Source organism: Candoia aspera, chromosome 13 (genome assembly GCF_035149785.1).
Source record: "Candoia aspera isolate rCanAsp1 chromosome 13, rCanAsp1.hap2, whole genome shotgun sequence".
Classification (NCBI taxonomy): domain Eukaryota; kingdom Metazoa; phylum Chordata; class Lepidosauria; order Squamata; family Boidae; genus Candoia; species Candoia aspera.
Genome location: NC_086165.1, coordinates 22,625,711 through 22,643,353, shown reverse-complemented (window position 1 = coordinate 22,643,353; position 17,643 = coordinate 22,625,711). Strand labels below are relative to the sequence as shown.

The 17,643-nt window shown below is 44.6% G+C and overlaps 1 protein-coding gene across 1 annotated transcript in view; it reads left to right on the top strand.

The window, feature by feature from the left end:
* BLM (BLM RecQ like helicase) overlaps nt 1-17,589 on the top strand; it is a 45,578-nt gene extending 27,989 nt beyond the window's left edge. The window contains exons 8-21 of the mRNA XM_063314049.1: nt 67-185; nt 684-797; nt 1,014-1,112; nt 1,207-1,355; nt 1,506-1,612; nt 3,005-3,165; nt 3,937-4,132; nt 5,366-5,556; nt 7,392-7,533; nt 13,828-14,027; nt 14,261-14,453; nt 16,133-16,255; nt 16,473-16,674; nt 17,362-17,589. Of these exons, the coding sequence (XP_063170119.1) occupies nt 67-185; nt 684-797; nt 1,014-1,112; nt 1,207-1,355; nt 1,506-1,612; nt 3,005-3,165; nt 3,937-4,132; nt 5,366-5,556; nt 7,392-7,533; nt 13,828-14,027; nt 14,261-14,453; nt 16,133-16,255; nt 16,473-16,674; nt 17,362-17,527 (2,162 nt within the window). The 3' untranslated portion in view covers nt 17,528-17,589. The remainder of the gene's footprint in view (nt 1-66; nt 186-683; nt 798-1,013; nt 1,113-1,206; nt 1,356-1,505; nt 1,613-3,004; nt 3,166-3,936; nt 4,133-5,365; nt 5,557-7,391; nt 7,534-13,827; nt 14,028-14,260; nt 14,454-16,132; nt 16,256-16,472; nt 16,675-17,361) is intronic.
* The last annotated feature ends 54 nt before the right edge of the window (nt 17,590-17,643 follow it).

Below are 17,643 nucleotides of genomic sequence, written 5' to 3'. Positions count from 1 at the left end.
TGGTTTGTGTCTATAACTCATGAACTTTGCAGCAGATCTTTCATATTGTGCTTATGCTCCATGCAGGAGGTGGCAAGAGTCTGTGCTATCAGCTGCCAGCCTGTGTGTCAGCGGGAGTCACCATCGTCATCTCTCCCTTGAGGTCCCTGATAGTAGATCAAGTTCAGAAGCTGACATCAATGGATGTGAGTTCAAGATGGTTTGCTATTTGATTTTCTGTAAATTACATGAAATGCAAAGCTGTATTAAAATAATCAGTATCTATCATGGCATGTTAATTTCTGCTCTTTGCAGCGTGACCGTGCAAATATAAAACTTTAAATCCTTGTAGAATTTGTGCTTGTACAAAAGTGTTGTATTTTAGCTAGTTAGTCCTGTTTAGAATCTAGGGAGAAAGTCTGAGTATAACTTGCTTTCACTAAAAGAACCATGTAACCTTGTCTTTCTCACAGTTGAAGGTCCCGCTAGGATTGTGTGATGCTTCTTGGGATCTGGTTCTGTGGCAGAAGGAATGGGCGCTGCCCAACAGCAAGCCATGGGTATTGCCTTCCTCACTTCCAGTACAAGCATTTGCCTAATTACAGATCAGTTTCAGAAAGAAATGATCAGCAGCAGCTAAGATTACTGTTCAAGCTATAGCTCTGTTAGCTGCAAATTGTGTGCCTTTTGTCCTCTTTGTCTAGATTCCAGCTACTTACCTCACAGGTGATAAGACTGATGCTGAAGCATCCAGAATTTACATGCAGCTGTCAAAGAAAGATCCCATTATAAAACTCCTCTATGTTACTCCAGAGAAGGTTTGTACAGAGGCGTGAGCAGCTCTGCAGCACTCCAGCTGAAGCCAGTGTGCTTGGATGGAGCCAGGCTTCTGCCATTGCCCATCGGAAAGTGATGGTTTGGCTGCAGTTGTTTGCCTGGTGGTGCATGTGGATGAGTGACCTAAGAAGGCCCTGAAAGGTGCCAGAGGAGTAGCTGTAACATGTTGGCCTCCTTTGGTTCTTGCTCTTCTGTAGGTTTGCTTGAGTGGCCGGCTGATGTCAGCTCTGGAGAATTTGTACCAGCGAGAGCTGTTGGCTCGTTTTGCGATTGATGAGGCACACTGCGTCAGTCAGGTGACCTGATTTAATTGAGGAGGCCACAGAGGGCTGCAAGAATTGTATGTACTTAATTGTGAGCAATGTTAACTTTTAACAATCTCTTGATTAGTGGGGTCATGACTTTCGTCAAGACTACAAGCGGCTTAACATGCTTCGAAAGAAGTTCTGCCTGGTTCCTATGATGGCTCTTACTGCCACAGCAAACCCCAGAGTGCAAAAGGACATCCTAAATCAACTGGAGATGCTCCAGCCACAGGTGTAAGTTTGAGTTAGGGGGTGAGAAGAGATTTCCTTCTTGGGCATTTGGGAAAAGGGACAGCTTCACTGGGATTCCTGTATAGATCAGCTGTATATTCTTTAGAAATTCAATAACCCTTTACTTCAACTAAATTACTAATATCCTTCTAGGTTTACTATGAGCTTTAACAGGCACAACCTGAAATACGACGTATTACCCAAGAAACCCAAAACTGTTGCTTTAGATTGCTTACAATGGATCAGAAAATATCACCCCTGTAAGTTAACAGCCATTCTTCCTCTGCCAATGTCTACTTGTATGAGGTTATTTTAAACCCAAAGTTTATTAGATTAATTCTGATATTTGATACCTTGGTGTTCCATAGTGAAATATATACATAATAGATCAGCCTTGTGGAATGATTCTGTAGATATCTAAAACTTATTTAGAAATGTCCCATATTGTAGAAAACTGGTGCACTGTAGTGGTTAATGCACATTTCTCCAACCCTTTTGGAACTTGGGGCCCTTTAATTTTGAAAAAGCATTTGGGCAATAGCACAAATGACCTGGTTGCAAGGGATGTGCCAGTCACAAAATTTTGGAAATGCCCTTTTTTCTACCTATATGTTTTTTCTGGAGTTGGAAACTTCACTACTCACGGCAAGAATCCAAATAAAAGCATCCCAGAGAGAAGGCTGTCCAGCCTCCAGTTGGACACACTCAAGGAAGAGGATGAAATGACTGGATTTTATATTTTTTTTCAAATGTGTTCTGTGTTGGGAAGGGCTAGGAATTTGGGCAGGTCTCTCCTTTCTCACACAGTGGTATGTATCCATGAGCATTACAGTATATTACATCCCCCAAGTTAAAGTATCAATTGAAGACTATGCTATGATGTTCACAGCAGCCAATATCATTTCCAGAGCCTCACCTTCTTCACTGTGTCAATGAATAGGGAAAAGCTTACTGTATTGTTTGGCTAAGAGTAAGGGATGGGAAAGGACCTTATCATCTGTTACAGTGTTAAAAGGGCAGGATAGAAATGTAGATAAAAGAACAACGTCAAGTCTAATGGTTGGGCTTGTTTCTGTCTAATTGTCAGAGGTTTGGCCCCAGAAGTCATAAAACCCCCTTCTGGGCCTTTTCCTCTATCATGGGTTGCAAAGGAGGGAGGGGGGAGACTTGATTGGTGTGAGTGACAGCTGGAAACATCACAGAGCCAGCAAGAATTAGAAACTTCACAGATTCAGCAAGTTGACACCAGAATGCTGTGGCTAAAGTGTTGTCTGCCAATAGGCAGTGAAGAATGTTGCTGAAGCCCATGTTGCAAAACAGAAGGCATTTGTAAATCTTCAATTTCAAACGAAGGCAGGGACTTGGGTCTGATAAAAGAAGAGGGCAGGGGGAAATACAATTACTTGAGACTTTAGATGCAGAGGGCGATGGTACTGTATCTTTCAATAAACGAAATACTTTACTGAGACCTAACTGGTTCCAGAGAGATTTCTTACTATTGGGATATCTGAACCCACGTTCCTCACACTAATTGAGGAATTGTTACAAGCTGCCATTAAGTAAAGGAAACAGATGGAATTCAAAACTGTACTGCCATCTTGAATAGACTTTTAGAGGGCTGAGACCCTTAATGTTTTTCCTTTGTGCGGCAGGTGACTCAGGAATTATTTATTGTCTCTCCCGGTATGAGTGTGACTCAGTTGCCAACGCTCTGCAAGGCAGCGGCCTCTCTGCACTTGCATATCACGCTGGTCTCCCTGACAGCACCAGGGACCTCGTGCAGCAGAAATGGATTAATCAGGATGGATGCCAGGTAAAACAAGTACACTATTAGAAAGTGAAATCAAATAATACAACCATGCCAGCAATTAAAATAAAAAGTGGAGGGTGTAGGGAATATGACTAATTCTCTACAAAGAGTAGAGCGATTGGGCTGTCTCCCATTGTTGGATCGCTTGCACTTTGTAAAGCTGTTGGTGTATCTGATGTTGCCCTCCCTGGGACGAGTTTGAGGTAGAACAGAATACAGAGGGGGACTGCATGCGGGAGATTTCTCTTCAACCCTGGCAGCATTCCTATGGGCTAGAAATGACAGAGAGTCAGAAGTATCAAGCTAGATGGACCCGTGTTCTGATTCCAGAGTATTACCCAACTTAGGGAAAGGCCAGCTCTGCTGGTCAGCTGACTGGATTCTCACTTTGGCTCTTCTCTAGCAAGGACCTAGACTCGCCTTGATCCCAAGCCACACCAGCACAGGCCCCACAGGGAACATGGCAGCCAGGGGCACAGGCAGTGAGCATGTGGGGACAGGCAGCCCAGAGCTGTTGCAGAGGATTACAAGCGCTCTGCCCAAGCTGAGCCTGCTTTGCCTCCTCTGTCGTTTCTTTGGGCAAAGAGATAAATTGAATGATCAGTTGGCAAGACCTGGAGTTGGACCAGCTAGATAACAGCCGTGCCCACGCCCATCGGAGGCGGCTTCCTGGGCTCCAGGAGTAGCACTGTGGGTCGGCCCCTCCAAGTGCAGGCAGGGGCGCCATCTTGCTTCTCTTGCGCGGAATAAGGGGTTTGTTCTGTGTCATTCCAGGTTATCTGTGCCACCATTGCATTCGGAATGGGGATCGACAAGCCCGATGTGCGCTTTGTAATCCACGCCTCCCTCCCTAAATCTATTGAAGGGTACTATCAGGAGTCGGGCAGAAGCGGGCGGGATGGAGAAGTATCCCACTGCCTGCTTTTCTACAGCTATAGTGATGTTGCCAGGCTGAGACGGCTCATCGTGAGTAAGTGTTCGTGGGTGCCGAAGTCAAGTGGGCTGCCAGGGGTTTTGAAGCTGGAGGCCTTTATTTACTTGCCCGCTTATGGTGCTGCTCGTTCCCAAAGGTTCTCGTCAGCGAACGGTGAAAAGTTAAGAAAACCCTGAACCCAAATACAGAGAGAATGTCTAGCCGACGCTCTGCTGATGTTCTTCTTCTGCGCCTAACTGCGTGCAGCACTTCCTGGAGCAATGCCCACTGCCCGCCTTGTGTTTAGGGCTAGTTGGTTCCTGGGGGAAGTGGTGTGGGGATGGCCAAGCAGGCGCAGCGTCCGCTCTGAGGAGACCAGCAGCAGCTTGTATTGTCCAAAGACTGCCTTTTCTAGATTGATAAACTCACCAGTCTTCTTGCTTGGGAGAAAAATAGGTACCGTTTGTCTCTAATGTCTTACTTTTCTTTCCTGTTTATTGTAATGCAAAGGAAAAAAATCTTGCCCACAACCTTAACTGGGATTTATTGCTTCTTCCTCTTTTGTCTGTTTACAAGTGCCTGGGGAGGCAGGGGGTCTCTGTGCCTCTCCCCCTGAGCTAACCTAAAAAAGGGGTTTCCTCTATGAATTTTGGATGTGCTTTTCCCCCATGTCTTGTACAGCTGCTGCTGTTCTTGTGGGGCTCGAAAAAGACCAGATTTAAGCATTCTCCAACAATATTCAAAGCCAAAATAAGACCGAACTTTCTATCTTGCTTGGACTATTACATGAGGGGCCGTTACATTCCAGCATTTCATAATTTAGCGTTGACTTTTATTAGCTAGAAAGTCAGCCAGCATTAATCTAGCTGATTATAACAACTGCCTAGCTGATTTATTTTGTTTTCTGTCTACCAAGGAATCTGTGTAGACAGGATGAGAATTGGGAACAGTTTGGGCTTTAATGGCTAGAACTGATTTTTCAGAAAACGGAAAATTTACAACATTGCCGGCTGCTTTTCCCAGCACGCTTTGGATGGTCCTTGTCATGACCTAATCTGACTCTGCATCCAGCAAGACCCATTTCAGGGTCTGAGGACCCTCCCTTGCTCCAGAAAAGTGGGTGCAAAGGGGTTTCTGAGGTCTGTTAGGTGTTTTTTTCCATCTTCACCAGCTTGCCTGGTAAATGGTTCCTCAGAAGGTTGCAGCAGCTTTGTGAAACTTCAGTTGCTTTATCCAGCTATTGCCTCTATGGATCTTTTTCTCACAAGGATCGTATTCCTTGCATTTCAGTGGAAAGAGAGGGTAACAGCCAGACCCGGCAGACGCACTTCGACAACCTCTACAGCATGGTGCATTACTGCGAGAACATAATGGAATGCCGGAGAATACAGCTGCTGGCCTATTTTGGAGAAACAGGCTTTAATCCTAGATTTTGTAAGGAACACCCTGAAGTAAGTTGTGACAACTGCTCCAAACAGCAGGTGAGCAGGCTCTGCCTTAAATTCTGCCTCTAAGCAGCTGAATCAGCTGTCTTCCTGGGAAGGGTTAAAAGCAGCAGGCTGAAGAAAGTAGTCCTGGGATTTTCCAACGATAACATACCATTCTTTTCTCTTGGGTATTTCATTGGCACTGTCCTTCATCCCCAAAGCGCCCATTTTATGGTATTCCTATTGTCAGTTATTAATTAAATTTACCTGTCTTAAGTTTTAAAGGCTATTAAGGTTGAAAAGGGACGCGGTGGCGCTGCGGGTTAAACCGCTGAGCCGTCGATCGGAAGGTCGGCGGTTCGAAACCGCGCGGCGGGGTGAGCTCCCGTTGCTCGTCCCAGCTTCTGCACACCAAGCAGTTCGAAAACATGCAAATGTGAGTAGATTAATTGGTACCGCTTCGGTGGGAAGGTAACGGCGTTCCGTGAGTCATGCTGGCCACATGACCCGGAAGTGTCTATGACAACGCTGGCTCCAAGGCTTAGAAACGGAGATGAGCACCGCCCCCTAGAGTCGGATTCGACTGGACTTTACGTCAAGGGAAACCTTTACCTTTACCTAAGGTTGAAAAATCTTTCTGTAGGGATACTACGTAAAGTGCAGGAAAAGGGTAGGAAAATAGATGAAACCAGGAGACAAGAGTTTGGGCTCCTCCCTCACTTTCATTGAAATGGCTGTGCGTTTTCTTTCTCTCTTTTAATCTTAACTAATTTCATCTTGCTCTCCGACTCCATCTTTGCAACTATCTTTTTCTGATACATGTTACAAAATGTCTTTCACGTAATCCTTCCACCACGCATCCTTTTTCACATTTCCCACTATCGCAACTCCGCACACTCGTGTGCCCTCTGCAACAACTTTTTTCAAAGCAGCTTCCTCTTTCTTGCATCTGCTTTCCATTTATTCTGTTGGGAGGTTAATTTATCTTCTAATACTTTTTCATATACTGTAGATCATGTGCTTTCTGTTACTGCCATCTTTCTAAATCAATTGCCCTACTTTCACTCTGATTTCTTTAACTTTTTTTCCCTCTGTCCATTTCTTTTCCTAAGGTGCATTATCAAACTATGGTCTGTCCTACATTCAGAACCTCTCATCACCCGATTGATTGATTGATTTGATTGACTGATTGAAAGTGTGTGGTACAGATTATTTTCTTTGCCACAGTATGCATAAATAAACAAATGCTTAAATCGTGTATTGAAGCCAAATAGGCCTTTTTCAAAGCAGATTCCACCACCACCACTCACAGGAATGTAATATGCAGCCACAATCAACTTACGAATTCCTATCTTCATAAACTCTCACAGTGATCTAGATGACACCAGTTCATCCTTGTTGTCAGTCCTTTCATTCTCCATGAAGCTTACAGTTTTACTTTCATGAATGTAATTTGTGAACTCCACTCCACCAAATCAGATCAGTGTAGTTCTCTCTCACTCACTCACTCACTCACTCCATGAATGAATTCAGTTCATGCTCTTTACCGTAGAGCCCTCCTACATTCCACGTTGTCATCTTCCCTGTGCCAGGGTTGTCACAAGATGGGCCCACAGAAGTGACCTCTACCTTTGGTCAATCAAGGATTTCATGAGCTGCTTTTTAGAAAGTTAGCGAGGAAATAGATTAGGCTACCAGCCACATGCAGCGTTCCCTTCTGCCAGTAGTGCCAGTGCCAATCAGGCATGTTTTGATCAGTGTGCAAGAGCAACACATTCATGCTGTTCTAGGCACACAAAGATCTCCAGATTAACTCGCAAGCCAATACAGGAGCTACATGCAGTGTACTGGCTCATTTGACATATTACATTAATAAAACTTTTTATTAGGTGTACAAGTTGAAGAATGTGACTGAAGAAGTAAAAAACATTTTGAGGTTTGTTAAGGAGCATTGTGGTGAAAAGGGAACTGGAAATACGAAGAAAAATGCAGGAAGATACACCCTCAATATGATGATTGACATTTTCTTGGGTAAGTTCTACATTATCCTTTCTATTTTTTCAACATTGTGTGCTGGATAGGCTGTAAAACTGGGTGGGACACTTTCTGCCCCACCCAGCCCACCCCCTTTTGCTAAGGGGGGACGGAACTGGAAGGAAGACCAGACGGCTCTCCGTGTGGCCATTCCCACGCGTGTCGCGTGACTCGCCTTCCCGCCGTCCTCCTTGCTCTGTCGGAGTCCGAGCATAGCGGTCTGTTCAGCCAGCAGAACAAGAGGGGCAGCATTTTGTGCCTAGCCATGGCCCTCCCTGCTCCCCTAGCTGCTAGGGGGACGGGGTCTCTCCCTCTGAGCCGCAGAGGAGCCGAGGGAGTTGCCCGAGGAGGGACGGGACGGTTCCTTCAGCTCACCTGGCTGCCTGGGTAGGGAGCGTGGAGGGCTGAGAGGGGGAGCAGGAGGGGCCCGGGCTCAGCTCCCATTCCTGCCTATGTGTGTGTAAGAAACCCAGGGAGACACGCTTGCTCCCGGTCGCCCAATCCGCGCACTCTCGCTCACACCTTCACAGCGGGTTATATCCGGATGCGGACCATACTCTTCCGTGCACGGTACCAGCGTTTCCGGTCCTTGGGCCTGTTCTTTCTGAAGGAGAGCCGAGAGCTGTCCAGATGACAAGCGTCTTGATTCCCTTATTAATCCAGGGCAATACTAGCTCCTGGGACAAACATCTTCTCCGATGCTCCACATCAGTTAGTCAGTTCCTCATCTGTTTATTGTATCGTACTCCCCTTTTCATGTCTTTGAATTATACATGAAAAGATGCCATTACTTTTCCTAAGACCGGCATCCATTCATGTCAGGGTCGGTCTCGCTTCGCAATAAGACACAGACTCACTTAATGGGTATTAAGGATTTCCGGTTTATTGGAATGATGGCTGACAGAACGAAAAACGGGAGCGGGGGTGGTGATGTGGAGGTGCCCCTTTTATACCCTCTCGTAGGGCCCCGGGCTCCTCCACCCTGCATTGTCCCAATCCCTCTTGATGGGACCCTTGATGGCTGCCTGGGCGTTTTCCTGGTGTCTTCCTTTGTCCCCCGGATTCGGTTGTGTCCTCCAGGGCACCAGGTGCGGCTTATCTCCGTTCTTCCGACGTCCTTCTTTTCAGCCGTCTATGGGTCCATGGGTGTGGGTGCTTTTGGGTGCTTGTGTTAATCCCTGGTTTAATTATCTCCTTCCTCTATTTCTTAATGATCATGATCTACGTTGTGAGGCTCTTTGTGCCTTGCAACGAGGTCATGACAATTCATCACCATGTTATGAACATAATTATTACAGTTAACATAAGGTTATTACTTTTTGAACTTCATGTAACTATCTTGAAAACAAAATGGACACTAATCCTAACAATTAACTCTTAAGTAATCCATTTTGTACGTAAAGTTCAGTTCAGTGAGAAGCAAACAGACAGACTTCCCAGGCCCAGGGCCCTTGCCTTTCAGCTAGTCCTTGAGCCTCCTCCTGAAAGCAGACATGCTGTTGCGGAGGAACACTGCCCACCGCCAGGGCAGGCAGCCTCCCCAGCACTGACATGAAAGGCTTCACCTGCTTTCTCAGGGACCCGGAATAAAAACTGGACTGGGGGTTCCCCGCAGGACCTTAAGTAAGTTACCACCACTGCTGAATTTTGCTAGGAAGGCAACCCTTGTATTTCTTATTTATAGATTTCAGTTGCCTGAAATGTATAAATTGGATGCCTATCAGCTTCCATTATTCCCCCTTTTATGGTACCCAATTTTGTGAAAAATCAAATATCTGTAATGTAAATGGTTGCAAGTACATTGAGATGTACCAAAAGACACTGTAAATCCTTGATTTAAATTACACATCCTGACATAGATGGAGCAAATCCTGAACTTAATCCATCATTTATTAAACTGAGAAAGCTAAGCAACATAATCCACGTGAGAGATCCAGCAGGGCAAAGGAATGTGGCCAAGGATGTGTATTTGGCAGATCGTGTCCCAAATTCCTCGTACAGGTAGTCCTCGCTTAACTACAGTAATTGGGACCAGCAGCTCTTTCGCTAAGCAGCACAGTCCTAAAGTGCAATGTCACGTGACTGCACTGCTTAGCAGCAGAAGTTCCAGCGCTTCCTGTTGTCGTTGTTAAGCAAATCCCACGTGATTGTTAGGCGCGATGTCACACGACTGCCATTTGCGATCTCCTGCTGGCTTCTCCATTGACTTTGCTTGTGGGAAGCTGGCAGGAAAGGTTGCACATGGTGATCACGTGACCGCAGGATGCTGCAATGTCGTAATTGCAAGCCGGTCGCCCAGCACCCAAATTGTGATCACATGACGTGGGGACCCTGCAACAGCCTCGTAAGTCTCATCCAGTGCCGTTGTAACTCTGAACAGTTGCTTATGTTTAGCGAGGACCACCTGTATATAAAGTCCTCCCAGATTTAGTAGTTCTCCTTGCCTATAACTCCAGTGGCCTTTAAAATAGTAATGGCCATCTTGTTTTCAAAGATAAAAAATCCTTGCTAATAGTTCCCTGGGAATGTTTTGGAATAATGGTATTTGTTCATCCAGTTTTCTTCTCTGTGAGAGAGAAGGATCATTATTCAAAAAGTGGATAAGAACACAAGGACGATAACACACAAGACACACATACCAACATACACCAACAGAGATAGCGCGTGCATTTGGCATAGAACGTATTTGACTGCAGCACAAAGAAACCTATATGGAGAACGAGAGAGGGAGGATTCTCTTTGAGGAGGTGTTCCCACCAATGCTCTCCTTTTCCTTTCCTGCAGGAGAAATGCAGAGAGGTACTGTGTAAATAATTTCCATTAAGCATGTGTGGCTTTGTTCATAATTTTGCAACCCCACAGCACTTTCTCTGACTTTTCTTAAACTTAACTTTTACAAACTGATGTAGAGATTGGTGGATGCCACAAACTAATTGTTCCTGGTCCACCCCATGTTTTATTCCTATTCTATTTATTGTCAGCTGTCCTGATGATTTACTAAAGAGGGAGGTCTATGGTCTGATACATGATCCTGCCCACTGATTGGTTTCTGGTGAGAGGGGACCCCTGGCAGGGCTCAGTGGCAGTGGAGCTCACTTCCCTGATAGCTCCTCCTCACAGGTCTGGTATACGGAGAGTCCTTGGTGCGTGCCTTTGAGTGGCAGCATCCTCCAGCCCATTCAAGTGAGTTGGCTTGGCCATGAAAATAGGCTATGCCCTCCTCTTCCTCCTCTACTTAATTGGTGGGCTCCCCTACTTGCAGTCTTATTTACCCACACGAACAACTCCTGCCAAATTCCAGCTGGTTGGGAGCTCTCCATTGTGATTCCCATCTATAAAAAGGGGGATAAGGGTGACCCTTCTAATTATCAACCAGTCAGTCTAATCGATATTGTAGCTAAATTGTATGCTAAATATCTTTTATATAAGACTGAGGATTGGGTGATTGAACAGGACCTGCTACCCAAAGAGCAAGCTGGTTTTAGACCTGGACACTCTACCACTGATAATTGTTTTATCTTACACCACTTGATAGACAAATACACAGCTAATGGGAATCAACTGTATACAACTTTCATTGATCTTAGTGCAGCATTTGCTCAATAAACAGGGACCTCTTTTGGAAGAAATTAACAGATATGAATATGGAACCCAGACTCCTTTCTCTAATCAAGACATTATATTCAAATTCCTGCCTAAGGGTACGTACTGGAGCAAAGGGTTCCTTAAAGGGACTATTAATACTCACAGAGGAGTCAGACAAGGATGCATACTGGCCCCTATTTTGTTTAAGTTACAGTTGTAATCGAAATTATTCAACCCCCCCTGCAAATCAGGTTGGTTGCCAAAATGTACAGACTTTCAGCTGTTTGCAGTGAACAAATCAAGCAAAAGCAATTGAAATAGCTCAACACAACGAATGTTTCAAGTGGTGTCCCCAAAGTCAACAGAAAATGCAACTTATTCTGACTTCTCCAGTCTCAAACTTATTCAACCCCCTGAATAGAATCCGTCACGACAGCACACATACAGGATGCAAAACAGGCGTTGTCTCAAGCACACCTGATGCAACTAATCAAGGGCTTCATTAGTTGCACCAGGTGTGCTTGAGCTGGAACACTTGAAATACCTGAACTGGCTAGGGGTTTGTTGAGTGTCACGTTTGACTGCATGTTAGAAATACAGTATGGCTAAGTCAAAAGAACGGTCCAGAAAGGTAAGAGAAGAGATCATTGCCCTTCACAAACAAGGAACAGGATACAAAATGATAGCGAAGGCACTGAATGTTCCCGGAGACACCGTTGGAAGCACAGTTCACAAGTTCAAAGTTAAAGGAGCAGTGGTGACACTACCTGGACGGGGCAGAAGAAGGAAGCTGTCAATGGCTGCAAGCAGATTTCTGAGAAGGCAGGTGGAGAGAAACCCTCGAGTGACTGCAAAAGACCTGCAGCAAGACTTGGTGGCAACAGGCACTGAGGTTTCAGTGAGCACAGTAAGGCGTACTAAACACAGAAGGTTCCCATGCCAGAACTCCAAGCTGTACACCACTACTGACCCAAAAGCACAAGAGAAGTCAGCTCCAATATGCTCAAAATCATATAAATAACCCACAGACGTTTTGGGATTCTGTTCTGTGGAGCAATGAAACAAAACGGGAACTTTTCGGCCCGATGGATCAGTGGTATGTCTGGAGGAAGAAGAATGAAGCATGCGCTGAAAAGAACACTCTGCCTACAGTTAAGCATGGTGGTGGCTCGGTGATGCTCTGGGGCTGCTTTGCATCCTCTGGCACTGGAAACCTGCAGCGTGTGGACGGCAAGATGGCTTCATTGAAGTATCAGGAAATCCTAGGAGAAAACGCCATGCCGTCTGTAAGGAAGCTGAAGCTTGGGCGTCACTGGACCTTCCAGCAGGACAACGATCCCAAGCATACCTCAAATTCCACTAAGGCTTGGATGCAGAAGTAGTCCTGGAAGATTCTACAGTGGCCATCACAGTCACCTGACTTGAACCCCATAGAAAACCTCTGGTGGGATTTGAAGAAGGCGGTTGCAGCACGCAAACCCAAGAAGATGACTGAACTGGAGGCTGTTGCTCATGAGGAATGGGCTAAGATTCCTCAGGAACGCTGCCAGAAGCTGGTGTCTGGCTATGCATCTCGTTTGCAGCAGGTCGTAGCAGCAAAAGGGTGCACCACTAAGTACTGAAGATGCTTGCCATGAAGGGGTTGAATAATGTTGAGACTGGAGAAGTCATGATAAGTTGCATTTTCAGTTGAATTTGGGGACACCACTTGAAGCATTCGTTAAGCTATTTCAATTGCTTGTGTTTGATTTGTTCATTGCAAACAGCTGAAAGTCTGTACATTTTGACAACCTGATTTGCAAGGAGGGTTGAATAATTTCGATTACAACTGTATATATAAGTGACATCCCAAAGTTTTTATATTCAACTGATACACATATTTATTTATTTACTTATGCCTAAACTCAAAAATAAACATGTAATCATACTGCTTTATGCAGATGATACGGCACTGATGTCACATGCCCAAGTAGGAATGAGAAGATTGCTACGCAGGATTAGCATGTATTGCACATTTAAATACCTGTCCATCCACAAATGTAAGGTAGTTGTTTTTGGGAAGAGGAGAATCGGGTATTACTGGACCCTGGACAGGAAACATACAGACCAGGTTAAGTCCTATCTACACCTAGGACTTGTTTTTACCAGAACAGGATCATGGCTCCCTCATTTCAAGAGGAGTTCCCTAAAGGCAACAGCCTGTGCCAACACCTTAAGGCAGCTAATCAGCCACAGTCACCTAGGATCGTTAACCCCAATTATAAAGGTATATAACAGTGAAATTGTCCCAATGATCACGTATGGTGCAGAATTGTGGGGTCACTTAAATGTCCCTTTGCTTGAATAGATACAGTCCTCTTTTCTGAAATGCATCTTGGGGGTGGACAAGTGGACACCAACTCGAGCATAAGAGCAGAGTTAGGTACACCCCCCATACAAAGCCACTCAGTAACAGAAGTATTTAATTATTGGCTGAAGATCCTATCCACGGACTCACAGATTACCCAAGCTTTGTTTTGAAGAGCAGATGCATAATATGCCTTCTCATGCTTGGGTGGCCCGACTTACCAATACCATTTCACAGTATGGATTTTCAATTCATTGTCCAGTCCAATCAGATCTTATTTCATATCTGATATGGTCAAAAGACTAAATCAATTAAGTATCTATCTATCTATCCTCTACTTCTACTTCTTCTTTTAATAGGTTCAAAAAATGCAAAGATTCAGCATGGTCTGTTTGGCAAGGGAGCAGCCTACTCACGCCATAACGCTGGGCGACTGTTTAGGAAGTTGGTGCTAGACAAGATTCTGGATGAAGACCTGTACATTAGTGCTAAGGATCAAGCGGTAGCGTACATCCAGCTGGGGGAAAAAGCTGGTGCTGTGCTGAATGGCTCCTTGCAGGTGCGTGACTGCAGACCAAGCTGCCCAAGTTTCTTCTGGTCCTTCAGTACAGACAGAACCTGAAGCTGCAGAGAAATGGTTCAGAAAAACTGAGAATAGCAAAGGTGGCTGCTTAAAAAGGGCTTCCCTGTTGTCACCCATCAGTTGTGCTGAACTGTCCCCTCTTCTTTCTTCTCTCATAAAGGATGTTTTGGAAGCTTTCTTATTTTTAATTTTAATTTTTAATCCTTTAGGTAGAGTTCTGTGAAACAGAAAGTGCCAGCAATATTCGCAAGCAGAAGGCTTTGGAGACCAAGATGTCCCGACGGGAAGAGATGGTTAAGAAATGTCTCTCCGAACTCACAGATGTCTGCAAAAACCTTGGGAAAGTGTTTAATATCCATTATTTTAATATTTTTAACACTGCCACGTTGAAAAGAATAGCAGGTAATGTATATCTTCACGGAAAAGTCTATATTATGTAGTGGAGGATATGCCCTATGTGTTGCAATAAAAATAACACGCTGGTATTATAACTGTCATGTCACTGACATGCCAGAAGTACAGTTTCCAACACCTCAGTGCAGAGCTCAAGTCCATGCGAGATAAATGCAATGCTTGTTTAAATAGTAGTCCCTGGCAATTTTTTCTTCCTTTATTTGCTATCTCATCCCCCCTTTTTTCTCACTTGCTTTCTCTGCTTGATGGATTTGAATCAGGTAAGAAAAGGCCGTGATACCTGATGACAAAAAATCTCTTCTTTGGTAAGATGCTGTAAGAGTTGTAAAATCTTGTCTTCAGATTTTCCAGCTTTTAAAAGTGCCAAGTTTCTATAGCCATGGCTCCGCTTCATGCAGAATATCTTCACCTCTGTTTGGTGGCCTTCAGGGCTATTGGGTGATAATGTTCTCAGTGAAAAGTCAGCCATATTTTTGATGTCATTCGGTCCCGACAGGGTGTCGGAAAGTCAAAGCCCATCCCAGAAGGCAGTGGTGGCAAGGCTGTATTGTCTTGTGGCGGAGTAACAGGGATGTTCCATGAAGTCAACAGGGAGCCATTTACAGCAGGTGCCCAGCATCTAGCTGCCCTTGGCTGATCTCCAAAAAGCTAAGCTGGGTTGGATCCAGTTAGACTTGGAATGGAGACCACCAGGACTGTAGCCTAAACTGGGAAGTCCAAAAAGTATCTTGGAAGACAGGGATGGCAAACCAGTTCGGTATTGGGGATGCCAAGGAAGCCGTATTGAGATGTCCAGTGTCAGAATCCACGATTGGACGAACACAGTGCCTCGGATCGTGCTCTCCTGCCAAGATGACAATGCATGTCCAGCCTGGCTGTGAACTGGAAGGGAGGGGGAGAATTCCAGAGAGATGGTTTATTGCTTGGGTGAACGCCAGGAGCCAAGGCCAGGCTCCCTGAAGACATCTGGAGCAGGCACGAAGGACACATTTGAAAGCGGGGTGAGAGGTGGCAAGGGGGGGCAGCCTGCTTGGGCAGTAGCATGTTTTTTAATTAGGGAAGGAAGCTGCGAAAACCCAGTTGCAGCTTTGCTTTTGAATTGAATGTATTGTTCCAGCAATAAAAGCTTTTCTGTTTCTAGACTGAAAGCTCCAATTTTGGGAGTTGAGCACTGCAGTTCGTACATCCAGGCTGTTTAATGTGGGGACGTCACTTTGCTTTGGATGCTGTGTCCCGCTCTTTCTGATGGCTACTTGGGCCATGTAATACGTAGAGCAAAATTCCTAATGGCTCTTTTCTTTACTATGACTTTCGCATGTATAGTAAATACTGTACTAAAAACTTGTTAAGATCTATATTCTAACTCTTTGTTTGATCAAACTCAATTTTTAAAATTGTGCTTTATTAAGCACAATATAAATTTGTGCTTTACAATATAAATTTAAGGAGGAAATAAAAACGCAGAGACAAAAGCCAGGAAATCTATATCCTAAACAAAACAATGACAAACAGTTGCTTAGAAATCCCCTCTGCCTGCCTGTTAATCAAAGAAGCAAATTCAAATAACCATCAGCGCATCTCAGCATTGTGCTGCTCCTGTGCGTGAAGCGCCTACAAGGGTCAGGCTCCAGTGACCCATTTGAAAAAGGACTATTTGTTTTTTTCAGAGACGTTGTCTTCAGACCCAACGGTTTTGCTTCAGATTGATGGTGTTACAGAGGACAAATTAGAAAAGTATGGAGCAGAAATAATAGGAGTGATGCAGAACTATTGTGCAAAGGCACTACCAGGTATTTAAATAACTTGGTTTACTTAAAATATGTAGGCTGGTCACACTGAAACAGAAAGGTCAACTTCAGGTCCGGTTGACTCTCTTCCTTATCACTAATACAGCTCATTTGCTTTGGACTACATGGACTCCTCAGGTGTTTTGGTGGCAGAAATGCTGCCAGAAGGAAGAAAAAAGCTTTAGGGTTGTATTAAGGAATGTGGGGGTTTTCTCCACAGTGGAAAACAAGCCTCTCTCGGCCACAGAGACTGATGTTAGCAGACTCGACAGCGCGGACGAGGCGGAAGAGGGAACGTGTATAGCGTCCAGCTATTTTCAGACAAAAAATGGCAAGGGAAGGAAGAGAAAGAAGTCCCATTTTTTTAGAGAATCAAAGAAGAAAAAAGCTGGATCTGGGGGACAGCAGGCTTATTCTAAGGGGTATGTTTTCTGATTCTTATAAAATTTGGATCAAACTCTTGGCATAATGCTAATTAAGAATGTTTTAACTATTTCATCATGAAAAGAGTCCCCGTTGGGGAGAGATGGGCAGTGATAGAAATTTGAATAACGAATGAATGAATGAATGAATGAATGAATGAATGTTCCTTGTAGTTACCCACTAGTAGGTATGTGTTGGGTTCTGACATTGACAGTAGCTTGGAATCCTTTAATTTTCAATTATTTAATGCAACAGTTAACTGGCTGTGTCTCCCCTTTTTCGCCTCACCCTATTGCCACAGCCTGGGAAGTATAAATATGTGAGCACCACAGATTCAGAGGTGATGGGAATGAAACTCTCGCTCTTCAGATGCTGGGGAAAGGAGTCTCACTGTTGTGTCACTATACAAATGTTTCCTTTACCCAAGTGGAAATTAACATTTAATTAAACTGCACAGCAGAAGTGCTAAGAACTCTTAAGTCCCCTGTGATTCTTGAAACCATAGATCAGGGTTTCTCAACCTCTGCCACTTTAAGATGGGTGGACTTCAGCTCCCAGAATTCCCCAGCCAGCTATGGGAGTTGAAGTCCACCCATCTTAAAGTGGCAGAGGTTGAGAAACCCTGCCATAGATCTATGAAGAGGATACGTTTATACTAATTGTTTTTTTTCCTTCCCCCTTCCTAGGAGTTCCAAAATCCACAAAAACGCATCATCCAGTTCTAAAAGTTCTACATCCTGCATTTTTCCAGGCAAACCAGGAGTTAGCAAGAGGCCTGGAATCATGGCACCACCAAAGCCCCAAAGCAGACAATACCTAAAACCTTCTTACACGCTTTTGGGTTGTCTCTGAAGTTATTTTCATTTCTATGAATGTTACTCAGCATAAAAGTATTAAATTTTTCACCGACTTTTCTATTAAATACTCGTGCTTCGTAGCTTGCTTAGACATAACGTAAGGAAGGCATG